The 15,695-nt window shown below is 42.6% G+C and overlaps 1 protein-coding gene across 3 annotated transcripts in view; it reads right to left on the bottom strand.

Annotated features, from left to right (window-relative positions):
* SRGAP2 (SLIT-ROBO Rho GTPase activating protein 2) overlaps positions 1–15,695 on the bottom strand; it is a 112,837-nt gene that overhangs the window by 60,246 nt on the left and 36,896 nt on the right. For all 3 annotated transcript variants that reach the window (XM_063356342.1, XM_063356343.1, XM_063356344.1), the window contains exons 3-4: positions 14,809–15,001; positions 5,262–5,424 (exon numbers count right to left, since the gene is read on the bottom strand). In XM_063356342.1, the coding sequence (XP_063212412.1) occupies positions 5,262–5,424; positions 14,809–15,001 (356 nt within the window). The remainder of the gene's footprint in view (positions 1–5,261; positions 5,425–14,808; positions 15,002–15,695) is intronic.

The raw sequence follows: 15,695 nt of genomic DNA, 5'->3' as shown, positions 1-15,695 counted from the left end.
ATCCCACTAAAAAGATACGTCTGTAGGCAAGAAAACCTGATAACCGCGCGAGGAACAGAAAGGTTGTACCATGCAGCGAAATCAAGGGCCACATTAAAACAACAGGGTGATGGGGGGACAGAATGAAAAGGGAGAAGAGGGGAAATCAAAACAGTAACCAGCTCAAGTAGAAGAATATTTTAAATACATATATATAAACATAAAAGAAAAGACTCAAGTTGAAGGAGGATAAGCAGGGAGAAATCAAAGGAGCGCTCTCCACAAAATTAGATGGAGGAATGAAGAGGAGCAGGCACGGGAACAGGCATTAACATCAAAGCAGGACAGTCCTCCAGGAGAGGGAGAGGTGACCAGAATAGCAACGCCGGGTGGCACACGGGCTTTAAACTTCAACCTTGTACAAGACCCAGGGCTAAATCATTAACTGCTGGACAAATGAGAAAATATTACCTCTGTCCCAAGGTGTAACAATTTGTTATCAGGACAATTCCACCGGTTCCCCCCCAGTTTTATTTGCGAGAGAGAGAGAGGTTATTTATTTCACCATTTATCTTCCTTTTCTTTTGTCGTCGTGCAGAATTGCACTGACACCGTTCCTGGGGCCAGGGCACCGCTGAAGCTGAACACCAGATCCCCACCAACGGGGATCCATCTGTGAGACTGCTATAGCAGCAAGCCCCTTATTGACAACATCTTTTACTGAAACATAAAAGTATTTCCTCAGGAGAAACTAAAACAAAAGGCTCAGAAAGAGTCCAGTGCTCAAAGAATACCTACACCTTAGGTCGCACATTTCCAATAAGATATAAAACCCCGTTTGGTGCAAGCAGTCCAGCGCTCAGACACGTAAAGGATTTGCAGGGAGAGCTATCCAAGGAAGTAAACAAATCCAAGCGGCAGGGAGAAACGGGGCTGACACACACTGTACATCCAGCACCACTTCAGTGCTGGCTTTGGCAGCAAACGCGGCTTCTCTTATCAGCACAGATACCTTTGAAGTGGCTGGCAAGCTCCCAGCTAACAAACAAATAAGACCCTCCACATCGTAACAGAGCCCTGGAGAAGGACACGAACAGGAAAGCTGCATGAGGCAAAGCCACAGACCATGCAGGCTTCCCATGACACTGCAAATCCAAACACCACAAACATAAACCCTCTGCAAACCCATGTGCGATGCAGGCACCACCGCTTCAATTTCCGAAGTTCACTGATTTCAGGACTGACCCATCCCGGCTCCACCATCACACTGCTGTGCCCTTCGGATAACCGGTGCGAGGGGTCCAAGGGTGAACACAGGAGAACGTGGTGGAGAAACCTCAGGCAGAGACAGTGGCTGTGGAGCCAAGCCCCACATTGCCACCAACACCGATGCTCTGCTGGATGGGGTTTGCCCGCCTGGGGCTCGGCGCTGCTCCGGCTGCAGCACGCCAGCTCCCGCCACTTCCCTCCGCATCTCACTGTGCTTCCTTCCCAGCGCAGACCTTATCACATCCACCCAGGCCCTTCGCTGCCTTGAGGCTGGATTAGGGCTGCACGCTGTACTTCTCTCTCTCTCCTTTGAAAAAGCTCACCACTTCAGACAGTGCAAGATACAGCAGCTCAAGAATTCAGCAACAAAAGCGATCTTAAGTGCATCCTTTTCACCTTCTCTGCTCACCTGCTCAATCCCAGCAGGATACAAAGCTCTGATTCAAGAAAGCCTTACGTTATAAACGGCCCAAGAAAAGGATCTCATGCCTCAGGATTTTATTTCCACTGCCCTCAGCAATCAAGGATCTCTGTATCGCTATCCTCTCCATATTTCATACCATTATTTACAACCCAGTGAGTAGTTCCTAAATGTAAGTTACTAGAGCACCTGCAAGGCAGCCAGACACACATATAACTTTTTTAGAAGGTATTTTCCAAACAGAAGTGTAAAAGATAATGTTCCTTAGACTTTCAAATAATGAAGCGTCCTTATCTTTAATGCAGATTCCCCACGTAGCATGAGACAAGGACAGAGAACTCCCAAACCAGCAGCAAGATTGGCAGCACCATTCCAACAGCTACAATTTCTATTGGAAAACAGTAAAAAGCAAAACACCTGTGTTAAGCCAAACCTGAGTGCCCCGACAGCATCGCAGCTCAGGCTCTTCCTCCTGCAGGCTGCATTTCATCAAACTGCAGGGCATTTTAGCTTGGCTACACTGCATGCGTTAGACCAGACAGGAGATAGTGTAGAATCAGTGAACAGGCTGGAATGACCACACGGCACAAGAGAGGCAGGAAACTCCGGTCTCCAAAGTCATACAGCCAGTTATTTCACTGACGTAGCTCAGTTAATTAGATCTGTGTTGAAGCTACATAAATTTGCCGAGATGCAGCACCGCACTAATTCAGCTCTGCCATTCAGAGCTCATTCACATTTGGTTTCTGATTGGGACCTCCGAATTTGCCTTCCACAGCTTCATGGAAACTTTGCAGCATGGCACCGTGGCATTATTTTCCATGTAGCTCGTGTATAAACTACATCTGCTAAAAAGGACTCAGTTTTCTGAGCTATCACATACCATGGTAGCTCTTCTCCTTTAAAAAAAATGAGAAAGGATGTCTCAAAAGTTTAAAAAAGGATGGGAGAAATTAAGGGGAGAGGGAGGAGAATATTCTTCTAGATTTTCTCATCAATCGGACTAATTTCCCTTTGGACTAGCATGGTTTTAACTTCTGGTTAGAGGCACAAAAATATAGGCCACTGCTAAATATCTCACCGAGTCACCTAATTATTCCCCCTCAATACAGATACCGATCAGAAAGGCATCCCGGCTTTGGCAGGGACTTGCTGAGCAGCCCTGGATAAGTGACTCCATCCACTGGTCCCTGGTTTTTCATCCAGGAAAAGGTACCATTTGCCTGCTTATGGTCCAGAGCTATTCTGAAGATTGATTGTATATTGGGATATACAGCGTACTACAAGCATGCTACACAGGGGTTTTATAAATGGGCACCATCTTTTTTTTTAATCCCTGGAATATAAAGCTGCTTTGCAATATTTTAACCGCACACCACAGCTGTTTTCTAGCCTACAGTAGCTTTTGTGCCAATTCACACTGCTTCTTGCTGCTCAGGAAGGTAAGAGATTCTAGAGAAAAACCACAAGGAGCGGCAGATCCAAGTTCAGCCAAATTTCTCTGTTTATCAGCTGCTATCTTATTCAACTACGTGACACTAGATAAGACAGGATGCAATTTTTGTTTTTAACCACCCAGCACAAGTGGAATAGTAATCTAATACCTGCTTTGGCCTTCAGCCAATTTGGTATGCCTGGCAAACAGTCAGACAACAAATAGTTGGAATTTAGTAACAAGTGCCTTTTGTTTGCGCAAGTTAATACGGAGTTTGCATTTGGTCTGTGAGAAAGAAACCAGAGGGGGGGTATTTTTTTATGGTCCGTTTTTTATTTGTTTTTATTCAAGTCCTACTGCCCAAAATAAAACAGGGCAAACCCATGCTTACACAAGAGGCTGAAAATTAAGATGCTCGTTTCCAGCCAAACTGGGATAATATCAGTTTCCATCTACTACTTTGCTGAGGCTTTTTCTCAGCTACTTTCCTCAAGCACAGCCCTTGTTGAAATTCAGTGGGGAGATTACTTATCCTTTGGAAGGATTAAAGGAATTGAAGAGTAACTGCCATTGAATAATCCCATGTAAGTATCTAATCAACCATAATGTAATTACCAGAAAGTTTTAAAAGGTCAAAAAGGCCTTAGTGTGACATTACTTGAAAAAGAGAAGGTTCCTTCTCTGCTTGGGCAATGTCTCAAAAAAAGAAGCAGAAGAGAAACAGAGTGTAACACTTGAATATATTTCTCATACTCCATTACTAGCCATTAAAAACTCAAGGAATACACAGAGGACAAGGAACACAACAGTGCACTTGCACTTATTTTCATTCTCTTATAGGAATCAGTCACCACCACGCGCAAATACCTGCTGTAAAAGAGCAAACGCATCCTGCTCTCCAGGTAACACACAAGACGCTGCTCCTTCAAGTGCATCTTGACACGAAATACCACACACAATATTTAGCACTGTTCATTTTCTAGCAGTCTAAATGGACTGCATTGTATAGACTCTCTTTATCAGTTAAAGCAATGTAGTGATGTTAAGAAATACCTGAACACTATTCCTCAAGACATTTCAAAAGACTGTCAAGACCAGAGTGAAAAGCCAAGGAGGCCTCCTGTTACTGCTGACTGCTCCTAAAGAGATTTTAATTTTAAAGTCACACACTACTCACATAACTCTCTCTTAATGTAACAACTGAAGGCAAAAAGACAGACATGAAAGTACGCCAGTATTTTTTATCAAAAGTGTTCCTCTCCCCTTTCTCTCTCGGAGGCAATGTGATTTAGGATGAGGCTCCGCAAAAGTATTCTTTAGAAAGCTTGAGTCCTTCTGCAACTGCCGTCTCTAGGTCTTGCAAGAGTAGAAATAATTCTGCAAGATCACAATAAATTGCAAGGGGGTGGGGAGTGGGGGAAGAGAAATCGCTTTCAAAGTTCAAATCGCAATGTTTTTAATATGTTAACTAGCAGATGTTACAGCCATTGACAAACCTCTGAAGAGATGAGGCATTACCATTTAATAGGTGTTACGAAGCTTCCATATTGTGTTTCTTCAACTGGAAGAACAGATTCCTAATAGGAAAATACCCTCCCACACTGTCCCACCTTTTTTTTCCAGGTGGAAATCAAGGGGAGAGAAAGGGGACAAGGCTAACAAAAGAGACCTCAGCTGCATTTTTCTCCCTTTTGCAGACAAGGACAATACATCCTTTTATTATCTGGCATAGTAGGAATTCTCCTTAATTTTTCTTTTAACAGTAGTTTCTCCTCTACGGTGGATATAAATCTGTCTTTGGAGACTTGTTCTTCGTTATATTCAGAGTTGAAGATCTGGAGGGTTTCTGATTATTTAATAAAAGTTTAAAAGTGCATACAAAACTGCAAGCAGGTGAAGAGGAAAAAAACCTATGGCCTAAATTTAGACCAATGAATCTCAACTAATTGCTTTCAGGAAAATCGTAAAGTACTAGAACAAGAAAGTAACTAGAGAAACTAGAGCTAAGTCAAGCACAGCTATACATAAAGAGGAAAAAAAAACCTCAACATGCGTTAACCACAGTCAATAATAAATCAATCCACCAGAAGTAATAGCTAAAACTTTGTATTTCAAAAGGTCCAAACAAAAGAGACATGCGTTCTAGCATTCCGTTACCTTCTTGAACAGGCGCCCCGAATCCTCGCTGACCTGGACAAAGCGTGGGATGATGTTGTTGAGATAGATGTCACTGAGCGTGGTGTGATCCCTGCTTTCCCGCTTCACCTGATTTAGCAGGAGATTCCAGCAATTGACTGGCGATAGCACATTCTGATCCTTCCTAGAAAGGACACAAAATAGAAACAAGAATTGGATAGGACTACCTGAAGCGGACAAAATGATTCTGTTCACGATGTTCTGTATCTATAAACGCTAGAAACCCAGTACAGTACGTGTGGTTCTGCCGAGGGAGAGGAGAGCAGAGAAAGGCTCTAAAATTGCTATTGTACATACAGAAAATATGCCCTCGATTACACACACACCACATGGCCATGGGCTTTTGTCCCCCAACAAGCAGATCAGGCAAGTGCAAGCTACAGTATGCCAAACGTAGGCTCTAATTTTTTCTTTTGAATCCAAGAATTTGTGCATAAATTGCAGTGCCTGAGGGAGAGTGATGGCTCCAGTCTCTGACAATAGGTTTCACAGTGCCCTCTCAGGCAGTTGCGACTTAACCACAACAGAAAGATTTCAAGCATCCAGTTAGCTAAATAGCATCTGCATAGGAAACAAAATGTTATGTTTCATGTACAAACACAATTATGTGCAAACATCTATCTCTGTCTTGTGCAAAAGAGAAAGCAACATTCATACAACAAGATTTATTTTCTCATCTTTGAACTTTCTTCACCTTATTACGGCTGATTCACTTTGCACCCTGCAAATAAGCAATACACAGGGCAAAAGGGGAGATGAGAGGAACCTCCGTTTCTTTGGATCAACATGTCACCTACTGAAAGGAGTAAGTCATTTCCTAAGGCACCGTTTCATAGTAGATGAAAGGAGGACATTAGCAGTGATTTTGCATGGTCCCGCAGCAGCGTTTGGAACTGGCAGACCCAGGTGAGTCTTAACTACAACATTTACTTCCCTCTGTTTGCCATTTGTTTACAGTACAATAATATTTATTTAGAAAAGAGACAGTCAAATCCTTGGTGGAAAGCCAAAGCTGCTCTTGATTACTGTATGCAATTGTATCAGATTTCTTTCCTCTTAGAAGAAATGCAGTTTAATTTCCATTGAAAAAGGGAATATTCTGCACTTAAAAGGCCAGCAATCTCTGCTGCAAGAGATGTCTGACATTGTGAAAATTAAGCCATGGCAGACTTTCATTACCCTACTTGACATCAGCAGTTGGATTTGTAGTGCAGTATGGATAATTTTAGATAAAGAAGAATAGTTTCATAACAGCTGATCTTGATGCTTTGTTTCTTTTCCTTAAAAAAAAGAAAAGCTCAGGAAATGACTGCAGCTTGTGATCTGGACTGCTTCGAGGTTTGGAGCGTGCGTGTATAGTGGGAGGTGCTATATAAAGGTATATAAAAACGATTCTGGGCTTTTGGTTCTCCTGGTGTTTTGAGTAAAAAAAAAAAAAAGAAAAAAGAAAATAAAGTGTGAGAAGGCATAGATTTTATTTAGAGACAATATTTTCTCTTGTATTCTTGCATCCTGTATTGCAGATACTGCTGACGTGCAAAACCAGATGGAATGATCAAAATGCAGAACTGTACAAGGTTGAAACTGCCAGATGTTAAGCTATATAAATCAAATAGTTGCCCCCCGATCTGCAATCAGTGTTTGCAGCATACCATTTGTTTTGTTAATATGCCAGCGAGCTAATTTGTAACTGCGAGACCCGGCTAATAGAATTGTGAATCTACGGGTATGACGAGGCTGCAGCCAGCCCTCGAATGGCACCCGCGCAGGTAAGGAGCTGTACGCTCTGCCTCCTGCTGAAACGGAGATAAAAACTGCCACCACGAGAGAAGGTAATATACACATTAAGGTGTTTTTTTTTTATTTAGGTGAGACAAGAAAAAACACACAGCTTTCTTCCACTAAAGAGAGGGCAGGAGGAGGAAAGGCATCTCCAGAAAGAGCTCCTCCAAGGAGCAGCGCAGGGTCGGAGGTGTACACACCATCTCTACCAACAGACAGGTAGAAGATGGGAAGCAAATTAACTAAGATAGTATTATGGATGGTTGTAAAGAGAATTTTTATGAAGAACGGTATTAAAAGATGTTGAAAGTTGGTCGGTTTGCTCCTTTACCCCAATGATATCAAAGTACTTTACACACTGACTTAGTATTTGCTCTCTAAAGCTGGATTCACTTGCTACAGCAAGAGAAAATTTAACAACTAGCACAAAAAGTCTGGGGATGAAACTTAGGAACAAGAAGCTCAGACTCTCCACCAGCTGATCTTGTTCTAGCTGTTTGAAATCCTGCCTCAAAACCCTTAACAGCCTGTTGCTACTTCATCACTTTGCTGCTTCACTCCTTTCCTAAGACCAGTGCAGCCACAGATCTCCTCTGGGCAGTCAGAAGTCATCCAGCTAGCATTCGTCTGCACAAACTGCCAACCCAAAAACACCCAGCTGTTCTGATCCTTAGTATCTCCCATCACATTCTCCATCTCATTATGAATTTTTGCTACCTACTCCACCAGAAGCACCTGGCTGATCACAGATGCCCCCAGCGAGGCTCAGTCCAACCCCACCTTGAGCAGCTTGGAAGAGCTGTGAGCAAGGACCAAGAATTATGACTGCAGACAAGAATACACGGAAGGGAATGGAGAGCAGCACGGTAGGAGTGCCATGCTTTCCAAAGAAAACTGAAGCACCAAATGGGAACCAGAAGAGATGCAATAGTTAACTGGACAATTCCCAGCTGTCCAGGCTGCCCTACCACAACACCCGAAGCTATTCTAAGGCAGCACATAGCAGGAATACCAAGAGCCCATGAAAAGGATGGTGAGTAAAATTGCTGGTGTCTAATGGCGCCAGATGGGTTGTTGACACACTCCGTGTGGTTAGACATGAAAGGCCATTCCTGCAGGAAAAAAATAATCGCAATCCCACATGCTTCCAATCCACGACCGGGATTGTCACCTTCGGGTCTGCGCAGCGAGTGCCGCACCCTGAGCTCAACCTCATGCAACCGCAGCCCTGCACGCTGCAAGATTTTTTTCCTTTAAATTCCTTTAATTTCTTGGTGTCTGTTGGTTTCGCTAACCCCTTCAGTACCTTGGTAAAATCATCTGTCTTGCTTTTGTACAGGTTCAGTGCTTTCACAGCAAGGTTTTTTACAGGACACGAGGCAAAATCTCTCCTTCCTTATTTTCTTATGACAATTTTTCTAGCACTGGCAGAACACAGATAAAGGCAGGTCTTAAGACAGAAATGAAACAGAAAAGGAAAGAGGCAGTTACTTGCTGCAGACCTTCCCAGTAGCCTTTAAAACTACACACACATTAACTGTTAAAGCACCTCTAAAAACACAGTATTTTCTGGGGTGGAACATGGCAACAGTTTTCACAACACAGAGCAGAAGTTATACAACTGTTTACAACAGACCCTTTTCTATCATAACCACAAGCAGATGGCAGAGAAGCAAATTGCTATTTTCATTAACCATTTCAATTCTCAAAGGAGCTGGCAAATATACTCTGCTTCCAGTTTCATGTCACCACAGAGGAGGGATGAAAAAAGGAAGAAAAACAGCAATAGGGACCACTGGGTATAATCAAGAGTGAGCTCAATTTCCACAGATCCTGCAGAATGACCGGAGTCACTATTCACCCTTAAGAAGTAAAATTGATGAGATCAACCCAAAACTTTAGGACCTGGATATGAACCTTCCCAAAGAGCTGGCGATTTCACATTCACAATAGCTGTTTGACTCAAACTTCCCGCACAAGGAGAGGAGGAGGAGGACGAGGAAGATGCCAAGATCCAGGTTTATTTCAAGCACAATTTATACTCATTTAAAGATTGCGTGATGATAGTGAATCTGGAGAGTTTATTTAGGCTAGCCTAAATTACACCAGATCACAGCAATCAAGGGTGTTTGGGAGCAGGAAGAGGAAGTTGTGCACAGATTTTTTTAAGGAACCACAAAGTATGAAGCTCTGTGGTTTCTCGGGTGTTATCTTGATCGGGTCCTGTGCAACTTCCACTTCAAAGGTTTCAGTCGATCTCAAAAGATCATAAGGGAAGATTGAGTCCCAAGTATCTGAAATGTTTTAATTAAATTACTCATTCATACAAGGAACTCTCAGACAGTCCAAGATTTATCTGCTTCGAGGCAAGCAGGAGAGAGCGACAAAGGCCAGCAACACTTAGTTGGGCATTGCAAGGTAACCCCGTTCAGAGCAACAGCAGAAAAATTACCTTAAAAAAACCCCCTCCTCCCCCACCAACTGGATTAAAAACAATAAAAAAAACCCCACCAAAACAGAAAGCCAACCCCACACCCACAAACCAGGAATAGGAATATTGGGTTTCCATAAGGAGCAGAAGATGAAGGAATGAGTCAAATGAGAATGAAAATATTACTAAATAGGAAGAGAGAAACATTTAAATTAATATAGGCATGTCACATCATCCATGTGAACAGATGACTTCTCTGATCTTCCTTCCCTTCAAACTGAGGTTTTTAAAGCAAGTCTCCTGGTGGTACACAACAACAACAACAAAAAAAAAAAAAAAAAAAAAAAAAAAGAGAAGTTTCCTGTCCCACCTCCCTGCTCCCCCAAAATAATCAGGATCTGTTTCCTAGAGGTGTGCAACAGCCACTTCCAGTACTAGTACCTCCTGAATAGTGCTCTGGATCCTGATTTATTTCCCACTCTGTAGAGTACCCTGCGTACTGCTGCTCCCAAACCGCCAGCGACCTGCCAGCCCAGCTCACCTGAACTGCCTGCTGAAATTAGGTACAACGTGAAGGGAGAGATGAAAGAGTTATTTTCAGATCTGTGCAACTGTCAAACTGTCAGAGCTAGACCAAGTGTCAGAGCAGAGGTAATTGTTTCTGTATATACTTTTTCAAACCTGTCTGAATTTTTCCCTCTGCAGTGTGCTCTGTAAGAGTAGCTACAATCATACCAACCAACACAGTGCGATACTGGGATCACTGATATGATGAAAAACAGCACAAAGATCCTTCCTGGGGTTGTACATCAATTTTTGATGGTCTTGTATTCCCAGCTCTTCGGGTTCACTGAGGTCTCTGAATAAATGAACGCGTCATACTTAGAAAAACCTTCCAAATGTTGTTATTTGAAAAAAACTCAGAAAAAAAAAAAACACATTCAGAACTCAGCTCCATCAAAAAGAATCACAGGTCAAAATATTTATCAATTAAAATTAAATAACAATAACAACAACGTAACCGAAGTCCATGTGACCCAAATGCTTTTGTTGATACCTCCCTCACAGCCTGCATCATCTCTCCTTTAAAGAAATCATTTCACTTTAAAGAAAATTAAAGTTGAATTGCAACATTTGATTTCCCCTTAAAGTGTTCCTGACACAGCTCAGTGTTAACTGTAAATTTTGAGAATTACAAGCATGGACATACACGCTGCTCCCTGCCCTTCTCTTCCAAAAGATTCCAGTTATGAACATCTGTTGTTTACAAGTGCTCAGCCTGAAGGTTGCCAGACTTATTCTGCATCTTCTACTTCAAGGCAAAGGCTGCCAGAAAGCCATCTGAATTTCATGCTGGGATATCCTGGACATTCAGCTCTCCAGCTGACAATTGCTATTCAGTATCCTCCTTCCAAAGATTATTCTGACATGGCCTTAAAATAGCATTGTCTTTTCATTTTTTTCTTCCTTTTTTTTTTCCTTTTTTTTTTTTTTCTCTTTTTTATTTTCTCCAGTTTCTCCCTTGAAAGGAATCACTCAAGTTTGCCACGGCCTTCAATATTGTTAACTGATTATTTGAATAGGCAGATGCCTTTAGAACAAAATCATATGAAATAAGAGAACTGAAGTCTGGAGTTCAAGGCCCCAGGGTTTCGGGGCAGCGGGACAGAGCCTTCCCCCGAGGATGGGGGTCAGACCCACACCCAGCGCTGCTGCCTGCAGGGACCCCAAGACGCAGCATCAAAGGCAGACACCTGCTGAGATCGGTGCTCAGATTTAACTGCTACACAAGAGACCTTTCGTTAGGCAGATCTTTAAGGAGCGATGACGACACCAAACTTGTGACCAACAAGCTCTTGTAACAACAGGAGTTGTAAGATTTCAGCTGTGAAATGCATTTTTTTTCCTCCAGTCCTTACATCTTGTGCAAGGATATTTACTAACAGGTACTGAAGAAGCCTTGCCAAATATATATGGTTTTTATGACTATTCTCCTTAATAGTCTGTTCTAATTGAAAAAACATTTTTAAAAGAGAATAGACAAAGCGAGGTCTAACAGCCATGGTAGAGTAGTTAAAAGCAAGTAAAACCTGGGATATATCCAACTGTCATCAACTCGTATGTCACCTTGGCTAAACCAATCTGTTCCCCGTCTTCGAAGATATAAAATGAGAATAACATACACCTACTCCTGCAAATCATTTTAAGGTGCTCCAGTAAAGCTACCTTCAAACCATGCAATGTGCAAGCACCCTTTAAGCCCATCACTGACTATACAGTTTGCTGTCAAGACCCAAGCACCTACGTTTCAAAACCCATAAGAAAAATGTAGCCACCCGATCAGCTTATCCTCTGGTGCAGCCACATCTAAGAAAAATAAACCCCATGCAATGCATTTGTTAGAAACCCAACACAAGCCCGCACCTCACACTGCCCTTTCCTGTAAGCGTGTGCTTTTACCAGCTCAGAGATGGATGGTGGAGGAGGCCACACAATCCAATTTCAAGGGTCAGACTGAAGCCTCCTGCCCTTAAGAGCATTCCCTTAAATGAACACATTGGTAGCAACTTGGCAATGACATAATAGCTATTGAGTATGAAAGCACATGCAAATTACAGGGTTACTGCCTGACAGATTTCCTCCTTGACAGTGTGTTATGAGATCTAAAACCGGCAAGTGACATGGTAAGCAGTCACTGAATGATATGGTACCTTCCGACATAATTATCACGTTATCGAAAGAACATGCTATTACTGTATATTTATAGGGTCACAGCCAGGCAATTACAGAGTAGCCACCCGCCTGTGCGCATCTCGTAGTCATGTAATACCAGGCTCCTCAGGAGGAAAGATCTGATACTTGGCTTTGATCAAATGGGTCTTTTGGGGGCTTCCAAATGGGATTACAGCTTCAGCATCTACAGAAAAGACACCAGCGAAGTTACTCGTCGCTATTCAGACAGAGCAGTGTTGGGGATAGGTAATTATAATTGGAATTGCTTCCTTACTGATCCCCTGTGGTATTCTGACACATTTCTGACTGTTACAGCCAGCAGGCAGAAATGACCAAACCAGCAATAGATGGAGCTACCCAGACAGACAGCTTTACCGCTGTGCGCTCTGACAAATACTGCCCACAGACCCAGCAGCCTCCTAGTTATTTTTTCCCTTATTTCTACTCTTGACCGAATTAATAACTTGCACATTTGTGACTCAAGCCTTGCAGGGGTAACATATTCCAAGAACAAGATGCTTTTCTGCCAGGAGGTACCTGCTGCTAATGGCAGCGCAATCAGGAGCCCAAGCAGCGTTACCCCTCTCTGCAAAGCAGTCAAATGGACGCTCAGTAACGGGCTTTGGAATATTCATCCAATGCCCTGAACTTGACCAGAAACGCATGGACATTTAATTCAGAAATTCACGCGAACGTTTTATGAGCTTATGAAATTTCTCCACATCCAACTTTATAAAGCCTACCTAAATTACAAACAGCTCAAAAAACAGGGGCGTGGCTCAGTGAGGAAAATACATTAGAACAAACAAACAAAAAATTTAAAGAACCTGCAGTATGAGAGCCAGCATATTTAAATCACATGAAGCATGACACATGTAGGATTCTGCTCAACTATGGTAAAAACTTCCACATTAAAAATTCAATGTAAATCTCAAAATAGGAAGTAAGCTATATACACCTTTCCTAACACTGAAAGCTGAATACAAAAGTGTTTCTGATGTTTCATATCATGTAATATAAAGGAAAACACTTCAATTTTCATGAAGAATAACAAAATGAACAGAAAAAGACCAGTCACAATACAGAAGAAAATTATAGTTCGAGACATTGTTTCTTTAGTGCCATCTTAAAGGCGAGTGCAGAATATGTGTAAGTTATAGTTACAAGAACACTTTCACTATAAAGGAAAAGAAAAAAAATACTTAAGACAATTACAGCTCTATAAATACGGAGAGTAACTCTTCTCCAACCTGTCAAATGGCTATGCTTGGGAGCTGCGCTTTCCCGACAATGTAGCACAATGCGCGTTTATAAATGACAATTAAAGTAAATGACATCAAAGCTGTACAGAAAGGAAACTAAAATGGTGCCTGCTTAATGGCTTTCACAAAAAGAGCTTCTAGTGGAAAGGGAAAGCTGATACATCCCCACATCCTCCAAACACAGCAACAACAGAGAAACAAAAACACGGATAACGGCCAGCCCCAAACAATACTAAAAGTGACGCTGCACTTGGGCGGAGGCAGACCCAGATGGATCCTCTCAGACCGATCTGTCCAAAGCCGAAATGATTCAGCCCCCAAGGCTGCTTTTGCTCCGTGTTTTCCCAGCTGCTGTCCTGACAACAAAACCTGAGAAGTTCGTGTGCTGCCCAGACCAGCTACAGCAGCCCCGTGGCCCTGGCTTTGTGCTGGCCACCTCCTCACCGCACTGATGCCTCCGTGCCATGCAGCTGGCACCAGCCCCTTCGTCACCCCCAGGTCCTCTCCTACACCCCTTCCTGGGAAAAGCCCCTGGGTCCCTTCCTCCAGGCAGGAGGCAGCAGTAAATCTGAAGGATTTAAATCCATGAAACCACGTTCTATACACGTTAGTCATCCCAACTCAAACAGTTAAACAGGGAACAACCAAAGCAGTACGGTCAGACCTACCTGTAAATAATGTTTCAAGCAGGTGCGATGATTGTCTGTAAGGACATCTTTAAATTTTAATTGAGTCCCACCAGCTTAGCATCTAGGGATTCCCCTTCCCAAACGGCACAGCTCTATTTGGAAGTACTATTGGCCACATTCCTCTACTGTTTAGAAATGATAGTAGCAGAGATACAACACTCTTAAATCCTACACCGAGTATGCGCAGGACATTGAAAACAGAGTGCTGCAATGGCAATTCACAGCATATAACAGATTAGAACAGTTACTCTTAAAAAAAAAAAAAGCCACTGACACTGAAGGAAATCTTGGCTATGTCCATCAAGTCTGGTGTACAGCTTTGTCCACCTTCCCAAAAAAATTACTCCTTTTAGACATGCCAATTTTTACCATTCTACCCCCTATTGACAACACATGACCTACCAGGAATTACTGAAATGAAGCCAGCAACCAGGCTATGTAGAGACATAAAATGGGTTCTGTGTTTAACACAAACTTAGGAAACATTTTATTCTGACATTCACAACAGCGGTGGTACCTACAGTCACTGTATCAGCTCTCTTTTTGCATTCCTACCCTTGCAACCACATCTACAGGGAAAAAAGGGCAAAAACAAAAGGCAAATACTCTACTTGAATTGCTGGTCTTTGGTGCTCCTAGTTTTAGCCAGGAATCTCTCAGCCAACTTCTCCAAATTCCTTGAGTAATCCATCTCAATCTCTGCCTTCTTGCGGAAGAAATCCTGCAAGTCCTGCAGTAACTGGACCCGAAGCTCACACTGTTGGTCAAGGCATTTCAGCTGCTCTACCAATTGGGCACGGATCTCTGTAACAAATAAAAGCACTAAAGATTAAACAAAATCCCATTAGAGAAAACACCATAAAAATTCTCCAGTAAAATATAGTTAAAAATATGGTCCCTCATTAGTCATATGTTAGCAAAGCTCCATTATGATTAACTATATCCACAGACAGAAGACGATTGCAATTGCATCTCGGATGCACCGGTCACAGGAAAGCCATCCAATAACCTGCACTCTGGTGCGCAGATGTACAAGCAAAGCTTTACTGCTGCAGAGTGCATCAATTACAAGTGTCAAGTGCATTTTTGGCATCAAGAAGAGGTGGTCACTGCCTAAAAATGTACTGAATCTCAATCTGGAAACAGGAGTGAATGCTGCAATACCCCACGTCAGCTCAGAAAATCACTTCAGGGAATTTCTATCAAATTCCTTTGCAGACTACTCTTGATGCAGAAACAAGACGTTGCGCAGACTGGGGCACTCCCCAAAGGCACCAATTTTGGATTGTTCAGTCAGTTACTGAGTCTCCAGCTGTGGCGCTCTCATTATAACCCAAGCCATCGAAACAGATAAAGACACCCCTTTGGAGAGCCGACATGAGAGCAGTTCCCCTTAGGGAATTACCTCCAGGAAGACTAGTTTTCTTTTTAAAATATCTGCAAGTAACATATCAAAGTCTAAAGGACCCATAAAGCACACAAATATAGGTGTTAATAT

This window comes from Chroicocephalus ridibundus, chromosome 20 (assembly GCF_963924245.1).
Source record: "Chroicocephalus ridibundus chromosome 20, bChrRid1.1, whole genome shotgun sequence".
Lineage (NCBI taxonomy): Eukaryota > Metazoa > Chordata > Aves > Charadriiformes > Laridae > Chroicocephalus > Chroicocephalus ridibundus.
This window is presented reverse-complemented; position numbering and strand designations above follow the sequence as displayed.